The sequence below is a fragment of the Lepidochelys kempii genome, chromosome 1 (assembly GCF_965140285.1).
Source record: "Lepidochelys kempii isolate rLepKem1 chromosome 1, rLepKem1.hap1, whole genome shotgun sequence".
Taxonomy (NCBI): Eukaryota; Metazoa; Chordata; order Testudines; family Cheloniidae; genus Lepidochelys; species Lepidochelys kempii.
Window position 1 is genome coordinate 265787273 of NC_136380.1, and position 14213 is coordinate 265801485.

The 14213-nt window shown below is 42.7% G+C and overlaps 1 protein-coding gene across 3 annotated transcripts in view; it reads right to left on the reverse strand.

The window, feature by feature from the left end:
* UTP20 (UTP20 small subunit processome component) overlaps positions 1–14213 on the reverse strand; it is an 82169-nt gene that overhangs the window by 35490 nt on the left and 32466 nt on the right. For all 3 annotated transcript variants that reach the window (XM_073327390.2, XM_073327391.2, XM_073327389.2), the window contains exons 26-32: positions 13533–13699; positions 12626–12834; positions 7584–7727; positions 5104–5183; positions 3142–3374; positions 2060–2204; positions 1–88 (exon numbers count right to left, since the gene is read on the reverse strand). In XM_073327390.2, the coding sequence (XP_073183491.2) occupies positions 1–88; positions 2060–2204; positions 3142–3374; positions 5104–5183; positions 7584–7727; positions 12626–12834; positions 13533–13699 (1066 nt within the window). The remainder of the gene's footprint in view (positions 89–2059; positions 2205–3141; positions 3375–5103; positions 5184–7583; positions 7728–12625; positions 12835–13532; positions 13700–14213) is intronic.

Sequence of the window (14213 nt, forward strand, 5' to 3'; positions counted from 1 at the left end):
CTGCATAATGCTACTCTGGTGAAGGAAAGGGAGGAGGAGGCTGATGAGCACAGAACTCTGACCCTTGTCCTGTATAAACTTGCTGATCCTACATTATTTTAAAAAAAGGTTAATTGGTTAATCTTGCATCCACATACTCACCCATACAAAGTGAACAGGGATTTCATGAGCTGCAATAAAAGCTGTGAAGCTTTGGTGCTAGAATAGAAAATTATGTCAGCACATCTGTTCTGAACCTGTATTTTTAGGGGTTACAAGCTCAGGCCCTGATGCTGCCTTTGAATCCATGTGAATGGACCCTTGAACTCACATAGAGCCATTGACTTCAAAAGGACTCTGTGGACCTAAGACCCATACACTCAGAGGCAGGATCAGGGCCTCAAACATTTACATTAACAGTAGGATGCAATTTAGCACGAGGAATCAGCTGAAGATTTTTTAAAGAGAGTATTCAAATAAAATCAGATCAGCCCATTTTAAATTGCACAAGGGTCAATTTTAAAACTAATGCCTAGCATGTCACTGAGGGCCAAATTCTGCCTTCACTCAGGTAGGAGTTGCCATACGAGGACAACATATGTCTCCTGTTAAATAGTCATTAGTATTTTGAATTTTAAAAGGAACAAAAAACTAAACAATGTGGATATGTTAAACTATTTTCCATAAAGGTTTTTTCTGATCATTTTAATACATTTAAATAGTGCCCTCAACACAAAGTTGTGCAACAGACAATCAATCAGTCCTGGGTAACTTATCTGCCTGGATTAAAAAGTCCAATGACTCCCTTGTTTTACAGCCCTCACTGATTGTTCTTCGTCATTTAAAAGTACACTTAAACATAAAGTTTGAGACACAAATTGGCGAAAGGCAAGAAATTCAAAGTCAAGGCTGACATCTGAACTCAGACTACGATTTTGAATTTTCTACGTCTGGGAACAAAGGTCTTGATTCGGTAACTGGATCCACTCTGTGCCTGTGTGGATATGTACATCTGTATTTCTCCTTTTCTGGAAACACAGTATAACTGTTTGCCCTGCAAATTCATGATTTGTTTCCTACTTTGGGAAGAGAGTTACAAAGAACCCGACATACAAGTTTGCTGTATCCATGCAAACCAGACTGCTGCAGCCACTTTTGACCACTTTAATATTTTTATAGCCGCAAGGGGAGCAGTCTCAGATTGCTCATAGTATTAATATCTAGAGTGCCTGTCACAGGATGGGGCTCCCTCACCCTGGATTCTCACCGCAAACAGTCCTCATCCAAACCAGCAGCAAGTTCAATGCCAACTGCTTTACTTGGTGTGCTATTCAAGTACTTGTTTCTCCACAACAAAAGGCTTTTACCTTCTCCCAAGGCACATAGCAAGAGAAGGGAGAGATCTCATCGCTCAGGGTATGTCTACACTGCAGTGAGACACTCGCGGCTGGCCCGTGCCAGCTGAATTGAGCTCGAGCTAAGGGACTGTTTATGTGTAGACATTTGGGTTCGGGTTGCAGCCTGGGCTCTGGGACCCTCCCACTTCACAGGATCCTACAGCCTGGGCTCCAGCCCAAGCCCGAATGTCTACACAGCAATTAAACAGTCCCATGAGCCTGAATCATCTGGCATGGCCCAATCGTGTTTTTTAACTGCAGCGTAGACATATCCTCTGAGCTCCTGGGCCTCACCGGCTCTTCCTTCCTGACTTCCCCATGCCCCTCTTTGTCTCCTAGACTGAGGAGCTGATTCACTTCGTTAACTGGTTAATCATCCAGTCCTTAACCAATTATCTCCTTGTGGGGACACTTGTCAATGCACAGATTGGTGAGCCAGCCTTAGGCTACACACACTCTGTCACAGTGCCAGTTTCACTTACGGACGCTTTTAAAGTTCAGTCAGCAGTGATGGGAACTGACCACCAGTGACCTGGAAGTTGAGTGACACATAAGTTCACACGTTTTAAATGGCTCTGAATTTAAATTCGTTGTGACCAAGTAACTGATTCTATATTTGCAGTCCATCCTGAGGGATCATTGTTTCAAAGCTTCTCTCTTTTGAACCGTGAGGAATCACTTACCTGGAAAGAATGTTGAGCTCTTTGCTGACTTGAGCTCTGAACTTTTTCTTTTTCACCTTTTCCACATTTAACATGGTTTTGCTGAGATACTGAAGTACTGCAGGAACGTGAGGCAGAATTAACCGTGCACCCAAGCTGGGGGACTCTGTAATGGATACAAGCTGCTTACCAATGCGTTTTAGAACAAAAAGAAGAGACCCAATCCTACACAAACATGGGGACAATGGTGAACTAGGAGACCTGATGTTCAGAAGTGCTGAGCATCCTTCACTCCAAAGGAAGTCAGCGGGAGCTGCGAGTGCTCAATGCCTCTGAAAATCAGCCCTGCAGGAGTTTAAAATTCTACGGGACTGAAGGCTATTACAACACACACACAAAAACCTCAAGAGCTCCCCTCCTCATTAGTTCACTAACAAGTCTGTGACACAAGGGCTTAGCCAGTCCAGTGGACAGAGCCCCAGACTGGGTTCTAATCCCGATTCCGTCAGTGAGCTGTTGTGTGACCTTGTGCAAATCAATTCCGCACTCTGAGCCTCAGTTTCCTCATCTGTACCATGGGGTTAACAATCCCTGCCTTCCTTTGTCATGGCTTTGAGAGCAACCGCTGAAAAAGAGCTAACCAATGTTAAAGGAAGTGCAGGCGAAGGGTAAAGATGATGAACTACAAGTCTTTATTGCAAGGGAGTGCAAATTAAAATGAATTGCAGTGAGTGTATGGCTGGGTGAATTTATTTTTAAAGAAAAAAATTAAGTGGACGTTTGTGCAAGCCACTTGTCCTAATTGCCAAGGCTGCCCTCCGGGTTATAACTTAACCAACGGAGTTCGCCCGTTACTATGAACATTCTCCCCCTTCCCTTTAACAGAGAATAAACCTTTCTGGGTCCTGGCGACTAGCACACAAATATGGAACTTGTTTGCACAGGGATGAATGAACGTACTAAGGGAAGACAAGCCTTAGCAGGGAATTTTCCTTCTAAAAAGGCATTCTTGCCAAAGGCGCAGAATATCCCAATGGGATCCAAAACATACACTCATGCTTACAGTTGAGTTCCTCATCATTCTGATTACTATTCATTCATACCTTCTGTCATTCCATCGGTGTCAGACTCTAAACAAACGCAGTCAGTCACTGTCAAGCTGGAAACCAGGTCTGTGGGTTCAAAATCTGGACTATTGAGGAGGTTGTCAGCCACATCCATCACAACACCAGCTGTCGCCTCACAGAGATTCTTGGTGGACAGCAGAGCAAAGACATTCAACAGCGTATCGTATTCTGGGTGCCCTGGTCTCTGCTTGGCCAGCAAAGGGAAATATCTGAGTAACAGACACAGAACAAGAAAAATTCACAGTTCACTTTTTAAAAAAATAAATAAAAGTTTTACAAACATTTCCTCCATAAAGTTACATACAAAAAGACTGAAGGTAAAGAAATGTTCTTCTACCTTCTGGGGGAGACCATTAAAAAGGAAAAATTCTTACGACCTAAGACCACTTTGGTACATAAACAGAAAATACATTCTTCATTTCTGACAATGGTAAATCTGGAGGTAAGCACTGAAATACCATGGTGATGGGACCAAATGAGAGTGCGAAAGGGAGTTAAAAGTCAGGGGTGAAATCCGGGCCCTACTGACTTCAGTAGAGCCAGGATTTCACCCCAAATATCTAAAGGCCAACTCCTTCTGACTTGTTTTAGTTCTATATCTGAGCGGTATACAATACTCACATGTTATTCTGTAAATGACTAGTAAACAGGGATCTAGCGGACACTACAGAACATTAACAAACCAATACAGTTCAAAGGGGAAGGACACAAGGTTTTTATTCAAAACTGGATTGGCTACCACTTTCCACTAACTCATCCCTCTCCCCTCAAAATCTGAGCTAGATATTGGCTACAAACCTGCCTGGCTGTTCATATGTGGGGAAAATGGCCTGATATTACAGAGAATAATCTCCAGAAACTGGAAAGTTCGGGAGTTGCATTTATTAGGGAGCATTAGATTCATAGACTAGATACACCGGGGTCTTGACACAACATAGCTATAGTTATTTCATACCCTGTTTATTCCGTGGGGAAATAAATCAGAATTAAGACCCCAGTCCTGCAAACACTTAGGTAAATGTTTAACTTTAAGCATGCAAATAATCCCATTGACAAGTCAATTGGTAATGGGACTATTCATGCATTTTAAGTTAAGCACATCTATATATGTCTGCAGGGTTGAGGCCCAGGTTTCTACCTACATTTTCAGAAAAATGTAACTGAAAATCGAAGTCCACCACTTAAAATAGAGTTGCTGGAATTCAGGTATTTGGTATATTCCCTATTCTACACTTTTCCCTCAGGCTCAATACCCTATGTAAAATACTGTTAAGCAATAACAAGAAAGTACAGTACTAAAGGAAAAGAGAAAAGAGGAAAAGAAAAGCAAGCACAGCTGCTGGGTCCAGTGGATACAGCCCTAGACTGGGGAGCCTGGAGACCTGGATTCTAGTACAGGTGCTCTCACTGAACTGTTGAGAGACCTTACACAAATCAGTTCCCCACTCTGAGCCTCAGTTTCCCCATATGTAACAGAGGAATAACGATACCGTCCTTTGTCATGGCTTTGTGAACTATGATGAAAAAGAGCTAAACAACATTAAATGAAGTGTAAAATCACCCTCTTTAATGGTGAGGGTAATTAACCAATGGAACAATTTACCCAGGGTTGTGGTGGATTCTCCATCACTGACCATTTCAAAATCAAGACTGGATGTTTTTCTAAAAGATCTGATCTAGGAATTATTTGGGGGAAGTTCTCTGGCCTCGGTTACACAGGAGGTCAGACTAAGTGATCACAATGATCCTTTCTGGCCTTGGAATCTACGAAATTTACATGTTGATCAAAATACTGCTCTTTGCAGCCATTTTGTACCCAATAACTTCTTTGAGGTTGCAAGGAGGAATAATGTGTGACTATCTTTCTTTCCATGTTGTGTGTTATTCACAGCAGACACTATGCATTCATCTTGCTTCTCCACAAAAGGAAAAGTTTACCTGGAATTCTTGCTCCAGATGTGAATGAGTTTGAGTAACAGAGTAGGAGAATACTGGCTCTCGGAAGCGAGCCTGCTGATCTAGAAGACAAAAAGAGCATAAATCATAAAACAAAACAGTGTGACCACGCATCACTATTTAAAACATCAAATTTGACAGAAAACAAGTTTAAATAATTCTCTGTGAATGATAAATTTATCTTAAAAAAAAACCATTGCTCACTTTCTAATCCCTTCAATACTGCTGATAGCTACTAATGGAGCATCTTTTGTTTCACCTTAAAAGCTTGAAAACAAAATTATCCCACCCACTGTTTTTGTCCTCCCCTTGGGAGTTATTTTCCCTCTCCTTGTGCTTTGCACACAGATGTTGTGAAAGCCAAGACTGTAACAGGGTTCAAAAAAGAACAGGGTTCAAAAAAGAACTAGATAAATTCACGGAGGATAGGTCCACTGACGGCTATTAGCCAGGATGAGCAGGGATGGTGTCCCTAGCCTCTGTTTGCCAGAGGCTGGGAATGTTCTGTTCATTCCCTCTAGGGCACCTGGCACTGGCCACTGTCGGAAGACGGGATACTGGGCTAGATGGATCTTTGGTCTGACTCAGTTATGGCCGTTCTTATGTACACAGTGCTTTCCAAACACAAAGCTCTGAGACAAAAGCACTTAACCACATCCTGCTTTGACTTCTATGGGACTTTGCTGAATCGGAGTCTTAGTTTCCCAATCCTGGGGTAGCTGGGGGCATAGAAAGAGATAGCTGAACGTCTAAGAGGGACAGGAAAACAACATTCTCTTCTACCTAATCAACTGAGGTACAAGGTTATGTGCTTTGCATACAGCTAATTCATCTGTCATTTGGCCATATGTAAGGTGCCATACTGGTAGATGCAATAAATAAGCAAAATGAACAAAAATGGATGAAGGGGGCATATTATAGGTTAAGACTGACCGCAGAACAGGAACACCTAGCCCATGAAGGTACTGTCTGATACTTTTCAGATTTTTTTCAAGGGTAAATACTCAGGCATTTTAAATTGGACAGATTAGGCATCTAACATATACCAACAGTACAACTTTGTTCCCCAGGAAATGTCAGAGCAAGTAGTCTGCTTCAATTGTTAAAGAAGAGAGATACAGTTTTTACTTTATTCAGATTAATCTGTAAGTATTTTTGATTTTGGCTTGAATATAGAAGCAGTCCCAGAATTAATCAGCTGCTTGGCCTTCTTATTAAGACCCAAGATCGGCCCTTCACACATGTAATACAAGCAAATGAAATTAGAGATTTCTAGGCAGCAAATGTTAAAATTATCTAGTATACAGGTTAAAAAGAGTTTTTATATATCTGGCTATAATGCTTAAATTATCCAAAAGAACAATGTTTTGTTTAAAAAGGCATACGATGAATATAGTACATAATCTGCAGTATCCCAAATTAAGGTTAATAAATTTAACAATACATTAAATTTTAAATACCACCTTAAATACCAGCATCCAAATATTCGGATACTTCACTCATAAAAACAGGTTTCAGAGCAGTAGCCGTGTTAGTCTATATCAGCAAAAAGAACGAGGAGTCAGCCAGTCGGCTGCGAAACAGCTGAGCAGCGAACAGCAGAGCGGCTAACAGAGGGAGTTTGCCTGGGATCTGCCTGAGAGGAGGTACGCTAAGGGCTGCATTAGGGAGGCCGTGTTGGTGAGTATCTGAGTGTCTGTTGTGGGGACAGTTTGACCGTGTGCTTGATTGGTGATTTGAAAAGTGTGAATTGGGAGTGCTTTGTTCCAGGTGAGCCTTGAGTGGGCCCGACTGTATAAAAGCCAGTCAGCTCCCAGTCTCTCTCATTCACTGGGACCCATCCACTCCCAGTCTTTATTCATTATTCACCATTAAATTAGGCTTGAATAAATACTGGGAGTGGATGGGTCATTACACAAAGTAAAACTATTTCCCCATGCTTATTTTCCCCCCTTACTGTTACTCTCACCTTCTTGTCAACTGTTGGAAATGGGCCATCCTGATTATCACTACAAAAAAGTTTTTTTTCTCCTGCTGATATTAGCCCACCTTAATCAGTTGGTCTCATTAAGAGTTGGTATGGCAACCCCCATTTTTTCATGTTCTCTGTGTGTGTGTGTGTATATATATATATATATATCTTCCTACTATATTTTCCACTGCACGCATCCGATGAAGTGGGTTTTAGCCCACGAAAGCTTATGCTCAAATAAATTTGTTAGTCTCTAAAGTGCCACAAGTACTCCTCGTTCTTTTCACTCATAAAAAGTTATACTAAGAATAGCTTGTGGAAAGCAAGTATAGCGATGAGTGTAGATTGTCCCTCAATAATTGAGAATTTAGGATAGGTTGTCCCACGTAAATACAATCCATCAGAGAAGTATTTCAATGTCTTTCCAGACTTTGCTTATCTTTACATACTAGATAACTCAGAATAAAATGTATTACTCTGTCAACATTACCTGAGGCCATATCACTGCCTCAAAAATGGCATCAATCTCATCCACTGTAAAGCTGTAGGTCTCAAAATCAGAAAAAAACTCTGCCACAAGTTTGATCCCAAGACGCCTCAAATTTTTCAGTGGGTTAATAAACCTTAGTTGGATCTGGAAAAAATAAAGACAAAAATACCTATTCTTGCTGCAATACACCTGCTATATAGAACAAGCTAGTTACCCTGCATGAAATACTGTATTTAATCAATCATGGATATGAGTGACTGTTGCTTGGACTATTACACTGTTTCCTCCTGTTTGCTATCGTGAACAAGTTACCTTTATCCTGTAAAGATGATTTTAACTTTCTGACTAAGGTCCCCATCCTGCACCGAGTCACAAGGCTTAACTGGGACTCTGCCTGGGAACGAGAGCCGACTCGCACACAGCTTGCTGAAAGACTGGGGCCAAAACCACTGTAAGTGAATACTACAGCTTTTAGCACTGCCCTTAAGAGATCTACATACCCCACTCCCAATATTCAAACAGTACTACTTTACACATCTTCAAAAGTACCACCAGAATAGAGCTGTGGTATTTGGGCCTGTCTGAATTAGCAGCCAAATACAGAATAACTTATTGCTATAGAGAGCAATTATATGAATTCAGAGAAATGTGAACCCCATTTCTCGATACATTTGAATAAAAAAATATTGAGATGATTCAAGGAATGCCAAATCTCCATCCCTCCCACCGTGGTCCCCTCCTTCCCTCCTATTTTACTACTGTTACCCCACCCTAACATGTTATGTCTATGTACATTGCCTGGTCTTGCAGCTTTGTCAAACTGTAAAATCTTGCAATTGCATAATTTTATTGGAGCTCATATACATTTTTTTTGTACTTTTCTTTGTCTGTTTCTGTATGAAAATATATTAAATAAATTACCCCCCCAAAAAGAGCACAACCAAAACCAGTGACCAAAGGTCAGTTTCCTCTTAGCACATGAAAACAAGCTTAGAGGAGAGAGAGGAATCCAGCAAAGACAGAGTGAGGAGGAGCGGGCTAAAATGTAGTAAAAAGAGTTACGCTACCCATGCATTTAACAGTAACAAAGTTACATTCTATAGCTTTCCTTGGGGAAGATATTCAACACTGAGATAAAGCATGCTAATCAGCCATCTGTTTATAATATTACAGCCTTTTCTGCTGGTCTCCTCTGGGAAGGGCTACACTTATGGCGACATGTAGAGTACAGACACCGCATGCCTCCCCAGCATGGGTATAAACAGCAGGGTAGATGGTGAGGCCCTGCTTAGGCGAATGGAATATAGACACACCAGAACCCTGTGGATACATACCCTACACGGCTCTCTGCACAACCATGCAGTGCCTCTGTGCTATTTTTACCAGTGTAGCATCCCACTGCTTCCCCCTGCCAGAGCCTTTCACTGTCACATGCAGCTACACATGGCAGTGACTGTGGTTGCAGCCTGCCTTTTGCTGCAGTGTGTAGCTACATGTACCCTACACTCCCCAAAGTGTAGACACGGCCTCTAGGTAACACTTTCAAAAGCTCCTAAGTGACTTAGAAACTACTACTTCTTCCTCTTATCCCATCATCTAGGGTTGGGTCACCATGCAAACATCTGCCATCTTCGTCAGTCCGAGACAGCACTAAGGTGCATCAGCTTACCATCTTTTTTGATGCAATCCACCATCACTACCTCAGGGTCTCTTTCCTCTCCACCCTCTTCTGCCATGCCATCTTCCCCAGGTCCTCTTCTTTCACTCTCTCTCTGTCTGAACCAGCAAAGTTGCACTTCCCGGATTTTGTCAGCCACATCATGGGCTGAGACTTCTATCCTGAAGCTTTCATATCGCAATCCATCCCTTTGTGGGACTATACTGCACAAAGACATCTCATCTTGAACATCGTTAGGCACTGAACTTCCCGTCTCTTTTCTGCCCGTGCTTCTGCACGATACAGCATTGCAGGGCACACCATTGCTACATACAGTTGGGCTTTCAGCGTCAGTGAGATGTTATTCCACTGTCTTCCAGAACTCCCCAGTCAGGACTGTATCTCGCATTCATACTCACTGTCGTCCACAACCCAGATACCTGAACTGCTCAGTCTGGTTTAGTCAGATTCCATTCATCTTTATATTCAGTCTCCCTAAGACACCTCTACTGACCCATATTACCTCGGTCTTAGTCATATCCTTTTTCTTCCCATGTCAGCTTACCTGGCCCTACCATTGATTTACTCTTTACTCTAGCTCGTCTTCTGAGAACACTCTTATAGCTATGTCATCTGCATATAGCAGCTTCTCACCTTTCCCATTGAGATCTTCCATCAACATGATAAACAGCAGCAGACTAAAGGCCCCAGATGCAGTTGGACTTTCACATCAAAGGGGCCTGTCATTCCAAAACATGCTCAGATCGCTGTTTTCGGTGATATTAAATCCTCAGACATGCCATATCTCCTCAGCACTAGAGCGAGCATCCTTTGTCCTATGCATCCTTATACTATGCCTTTTCTAGTTCTATTAAAGCCCAGAAGAGATCCTGTTGGTGCTCTAACAACTTCTTGATCACTTGCCGAATTACAAACATGGCATCTGTGGTTCCTCATCCTTTCCTGAAGCTGAACTGTTCTTGTCTGAAGAGGGGTTCCGCCATTCTCCTAACCGTAGCATCCAAGATGTGTTCCAGTACCTTCATTCTACACAACAGGAACTTTATCCTTCAACAGTTTCCACATTTGTGGATGCTCCCCTGCTTACGTACTGGGACCAAGATAGACCTGCACCAATCTTGGGATATTCACGTATCTTGCCATATGGCTTTAACCCAGGGTCGGCAACCTTCGGCATTGAGCCCATCGGGGTAATCCACTGGCAGGCCGCAAGACATTTTGTTTACGTTGACTGTCCGCAGGCATGGCCCACCCGCAGCTCCCAGTGGCCACAGTTCACCGTTCCCAGCCAATGGGAGCTGCGGGAAGCAGCAGCCAGCACATCTCTGTGGCCCGTGCCACTTCCCGCAGCTCCTGTTGGCCAGGAATGGCAAACCGCAACCACTGGGAGCTGCAGGGGGCCATGCCTGCAGACGGTCAACGTAAACAAAATGTCTTGCGGCCCGTCAGCGGATTACCCTGATGGGCCACGAGCCGAAGTTTGCCGACCCCTGCTTTAACCGCTCTGCTCATCCATTTTATGCCTCTCTCGCACAGGACTTTCCCCAGGTCCGTTGTCACTTCCTCGGTCCCACCACCTTACTGTTCTTCATTATCTAGACTGCATTTCTCACCTCCATTGTGTCAGACTCAGGCATCACATTAGGATATTGGCAACTCTTCCAAAAAGGGGTTTGCTTTATTTAAGAGACTCTCAAAGTATTGCTTCCATCTCACCTTCATTTTTTCAGGTGTTACTAGCAGTCTCTCCTGGTCATCATTTACAAATGGTGCTGCAATACCATACTCCTTCCCTTTGCATCTGATTTTTGCAATGTTATAGATCTTTTGGCCAGCCAGATGTGGGTGGTTTACAAGCTCTGCATGCAGGTCATCTATGGCACTTTCTTTGACCTCCATCACTGCCTGCTTAGCAGCTCACTTTGCTTCTTTGTATTTGCTTTCATTCACACTTGATGTGCTTATGTCTTTTTCTTTATGCACCATTTTCTTATTTCAGATCGCTACCTGCATTTCGTCGGTCCAACACAACTCCTCTCTGTCCCTTGATTTTCCCCAACTGTACTGTCCACACACCTCTTCTGCTGCTGCAATCCTCTCTCTTTTGATGTGGTTCCACTCCTCCTCAGCCAATACCAAATCTGTTTCCAGGCACTTATCTTACTGCTTGTACAAACTTCTCTGCTGTCCTTCCCCTTAAGGTCCCGTGCTTTAATCTCGTTTCTTTTGAGCTTAGTTTCCACCTTGTCTAATGCTCAACCGCAATCTTTATCACAAGAGACATGATTTTTGCTACTAAAAATTAGAATGATAGACGATAATTTTTACACCAAATAAACTGAATCAGATTCCCCATCTACTCAAACGAGAGGAAAGAGATAGAGCATGCTCCTTGAGAAGAGGCCTGTGTAAGGACAAGGACAGATTCCATATTGAAAGTGAACAGTAGGAAACATTAAACCCGTAACTGAGCTCAGAACCACAAAAGTAGATATTTAACTCTTTGGGCAATACCATCCTGCAATAAATGACTCTCAAACCCACAGGAATTTCTTGTAATGATTATCCAAGATAAACAGATTTCTAGCATCCTTCTCTGAACTCTTAACACCTCACTAGCTAATGAAGTGTTAAATTAAGTTTAACAAATGACAGCATGGCACCACAAATACCTCTCCAAGAGTTACTCAGTCACATCTGAAGGTGAGAGATAGCATTACTTGAATAACTTTACAGTACAAAAATGATTACTCTAGAGATAAATAAAATTACTTGTGTACTACTGTAAATTGGATTATGGACTGTAACTGTCCTAAAATTACCCCTCCCTTGTTGCTAGTTACTGCTACAGCACTTAGAGAAGCATGAGGTGAACCATGATATTAAGACCAAAAAAAAAAAAAAAAAAGGGGAAAACAGAAGTTTTCTTTACCTGTTTGAATTCAAGTCCAGAAAGGGCTCTAGTTGCCCCAAACAAACTCCTAGTTAGTGTGTGCACTTTGGTTTAATGAAATGTAGTTGTTTTTTTAAAAAAATGCATTTGACATTCAAATTCTTGTTTGTATGAATTGTTACATGCAATGTTTTAAAGTGCCTATTTTATTAAATATATTCAACACTGTGACTGATTGAAATGCCAACAATTTAACAGCATTTTAAACAACTGTTTAACAGCAATATACTCTTTCTATATAAACACTGCGGCATTTTAAGACCAATGTTGCTGGCCTATATTTTTATCCATCTTTCTATTATTCACTGGTTTCTAAAGCTTTACTCCTTATTGGCACCAAGCGTAATTTGAACCAATAGAGTTGAGAAAAAAAAAAAAATATATATATATACACAGTATCATGTTCCTTACCTTCTCTCTTTGTTGAAGGATGTAGGATACTGTTGCTGTCATACAAAGTAAAATCTGTAAAATCTCAGGTAAGTACCGGGTGATCAGATGGCCCATATTTTTCAGTACAACCTCAAAGCTGTTGAACAGACTGTGCTGGCGGCCTAGAGGCAGGACTTTAGATAAATCCAGTTCTGATATTGTTTGGAGTACTGCGACCTGGCACGGTCCTACAGAAGGAAGGAGGACAGTGAAAATATATCAGTTCATCTTTACCTTGGTAAGTAAGGACCCGATTTCAATGGGCCAAATGTCAATGTCTGAGGTTCGTCTCAATGTGAGAAAGGGTGGCAAAATCTGGCCCTAAATTACAAGATCTTTAAATGCTCCTAATCCAGCTTCTTATGTAAAATTAACAGACAGTCCCAGCTGTCTATCATGGCTCTTATATGGCCCTCATTGCTGTAGTGTCGGAGTGCCTCACAATCAATGTATGCACTTATCCTCATAATACCCCTGTGGCATTGTGCTCACCAGCCCTTCAGAGAGGAAGGACAACACAATAGTTAGGATGCCAGCCTGGGACTCTGGCATTCTGGGTTCGATTCCCTGCTCTGCCACAGACCTCCTGGGTGACCATGGGTAAGTCACTCAGTCTCTTGGTGCCTCACTTCTGTAATAACGGTACAGGAATAATAGCACATTGTACAGCAGGGAAGGGAAACTGTGGCCAAGGGCTCAGGGGAAACCTTGACTCTTATTTTAAAAAAATAACCAGTGTCATGGGTGCTTTAATTTATCCAGGGTACTTATATGGCGCCCATTTCCATAACATCTAAGTCCCTCACAGTCCTCAAAGTATTTATCCTCCCCACACCCATGGGTAGGGAAGAACTATTATCCCCAATTTCTAATGGCAGAAGCATACCAGCACTGAAGTGCTTCACAGGTTCAAAGAGCAGGTCCAGGAACATTCTGATCTCTTCAGGCAGCGAGCCAGCAAGGAACCTCAGAACAATTGACATACGGGTGCCTGCAGCAGATTTGCCCTGAGTTCTGCTTCCAGTTTTGTTTCTCATCCGCCCATACAGAATTCTTCAAAAGCCAAAAGGAAATTGTATTAGTGAGTTCTCCACTAGCTGCCTGTTTCTGAAGCATTGCAGGAGCAGTCTGGCTGGTTCACAATCTTTGTTTAGAAAGTATAACCTGAACTACATGGCTTAACTAATGCTCCCCACTATTACCTCTATTGCTGTTTGGCACCCAGTAGCACTAACAGAAAGGGCGTGCTCTTGCTCCCAACAAGGTCATTGGAAATTCTGCTAGTGATCTGAATGGGAGCATGGCTTAAGTATGAATTAGCAAAGCATCGTGCTAGTACAGAGGTGGGCAAACTTTTTGGCCCGAGGGCCAAATCGGGGTTGCGAAAAGGTATGGAGGGCTCGGAAGGGAAGGCTGTGCCTCTGCAAACAGCCTGGCCCCTGCCCCCTATTCCGCCCCCCCTCAGAACCCCCGACCCATCCGACCCATCCAACCCCCCCTGCTCCTTGTCCCCTGATCGCCCCCTCCCAGGACCCCCATCCCTAACTGCCCCCCCCAGGACCCCACC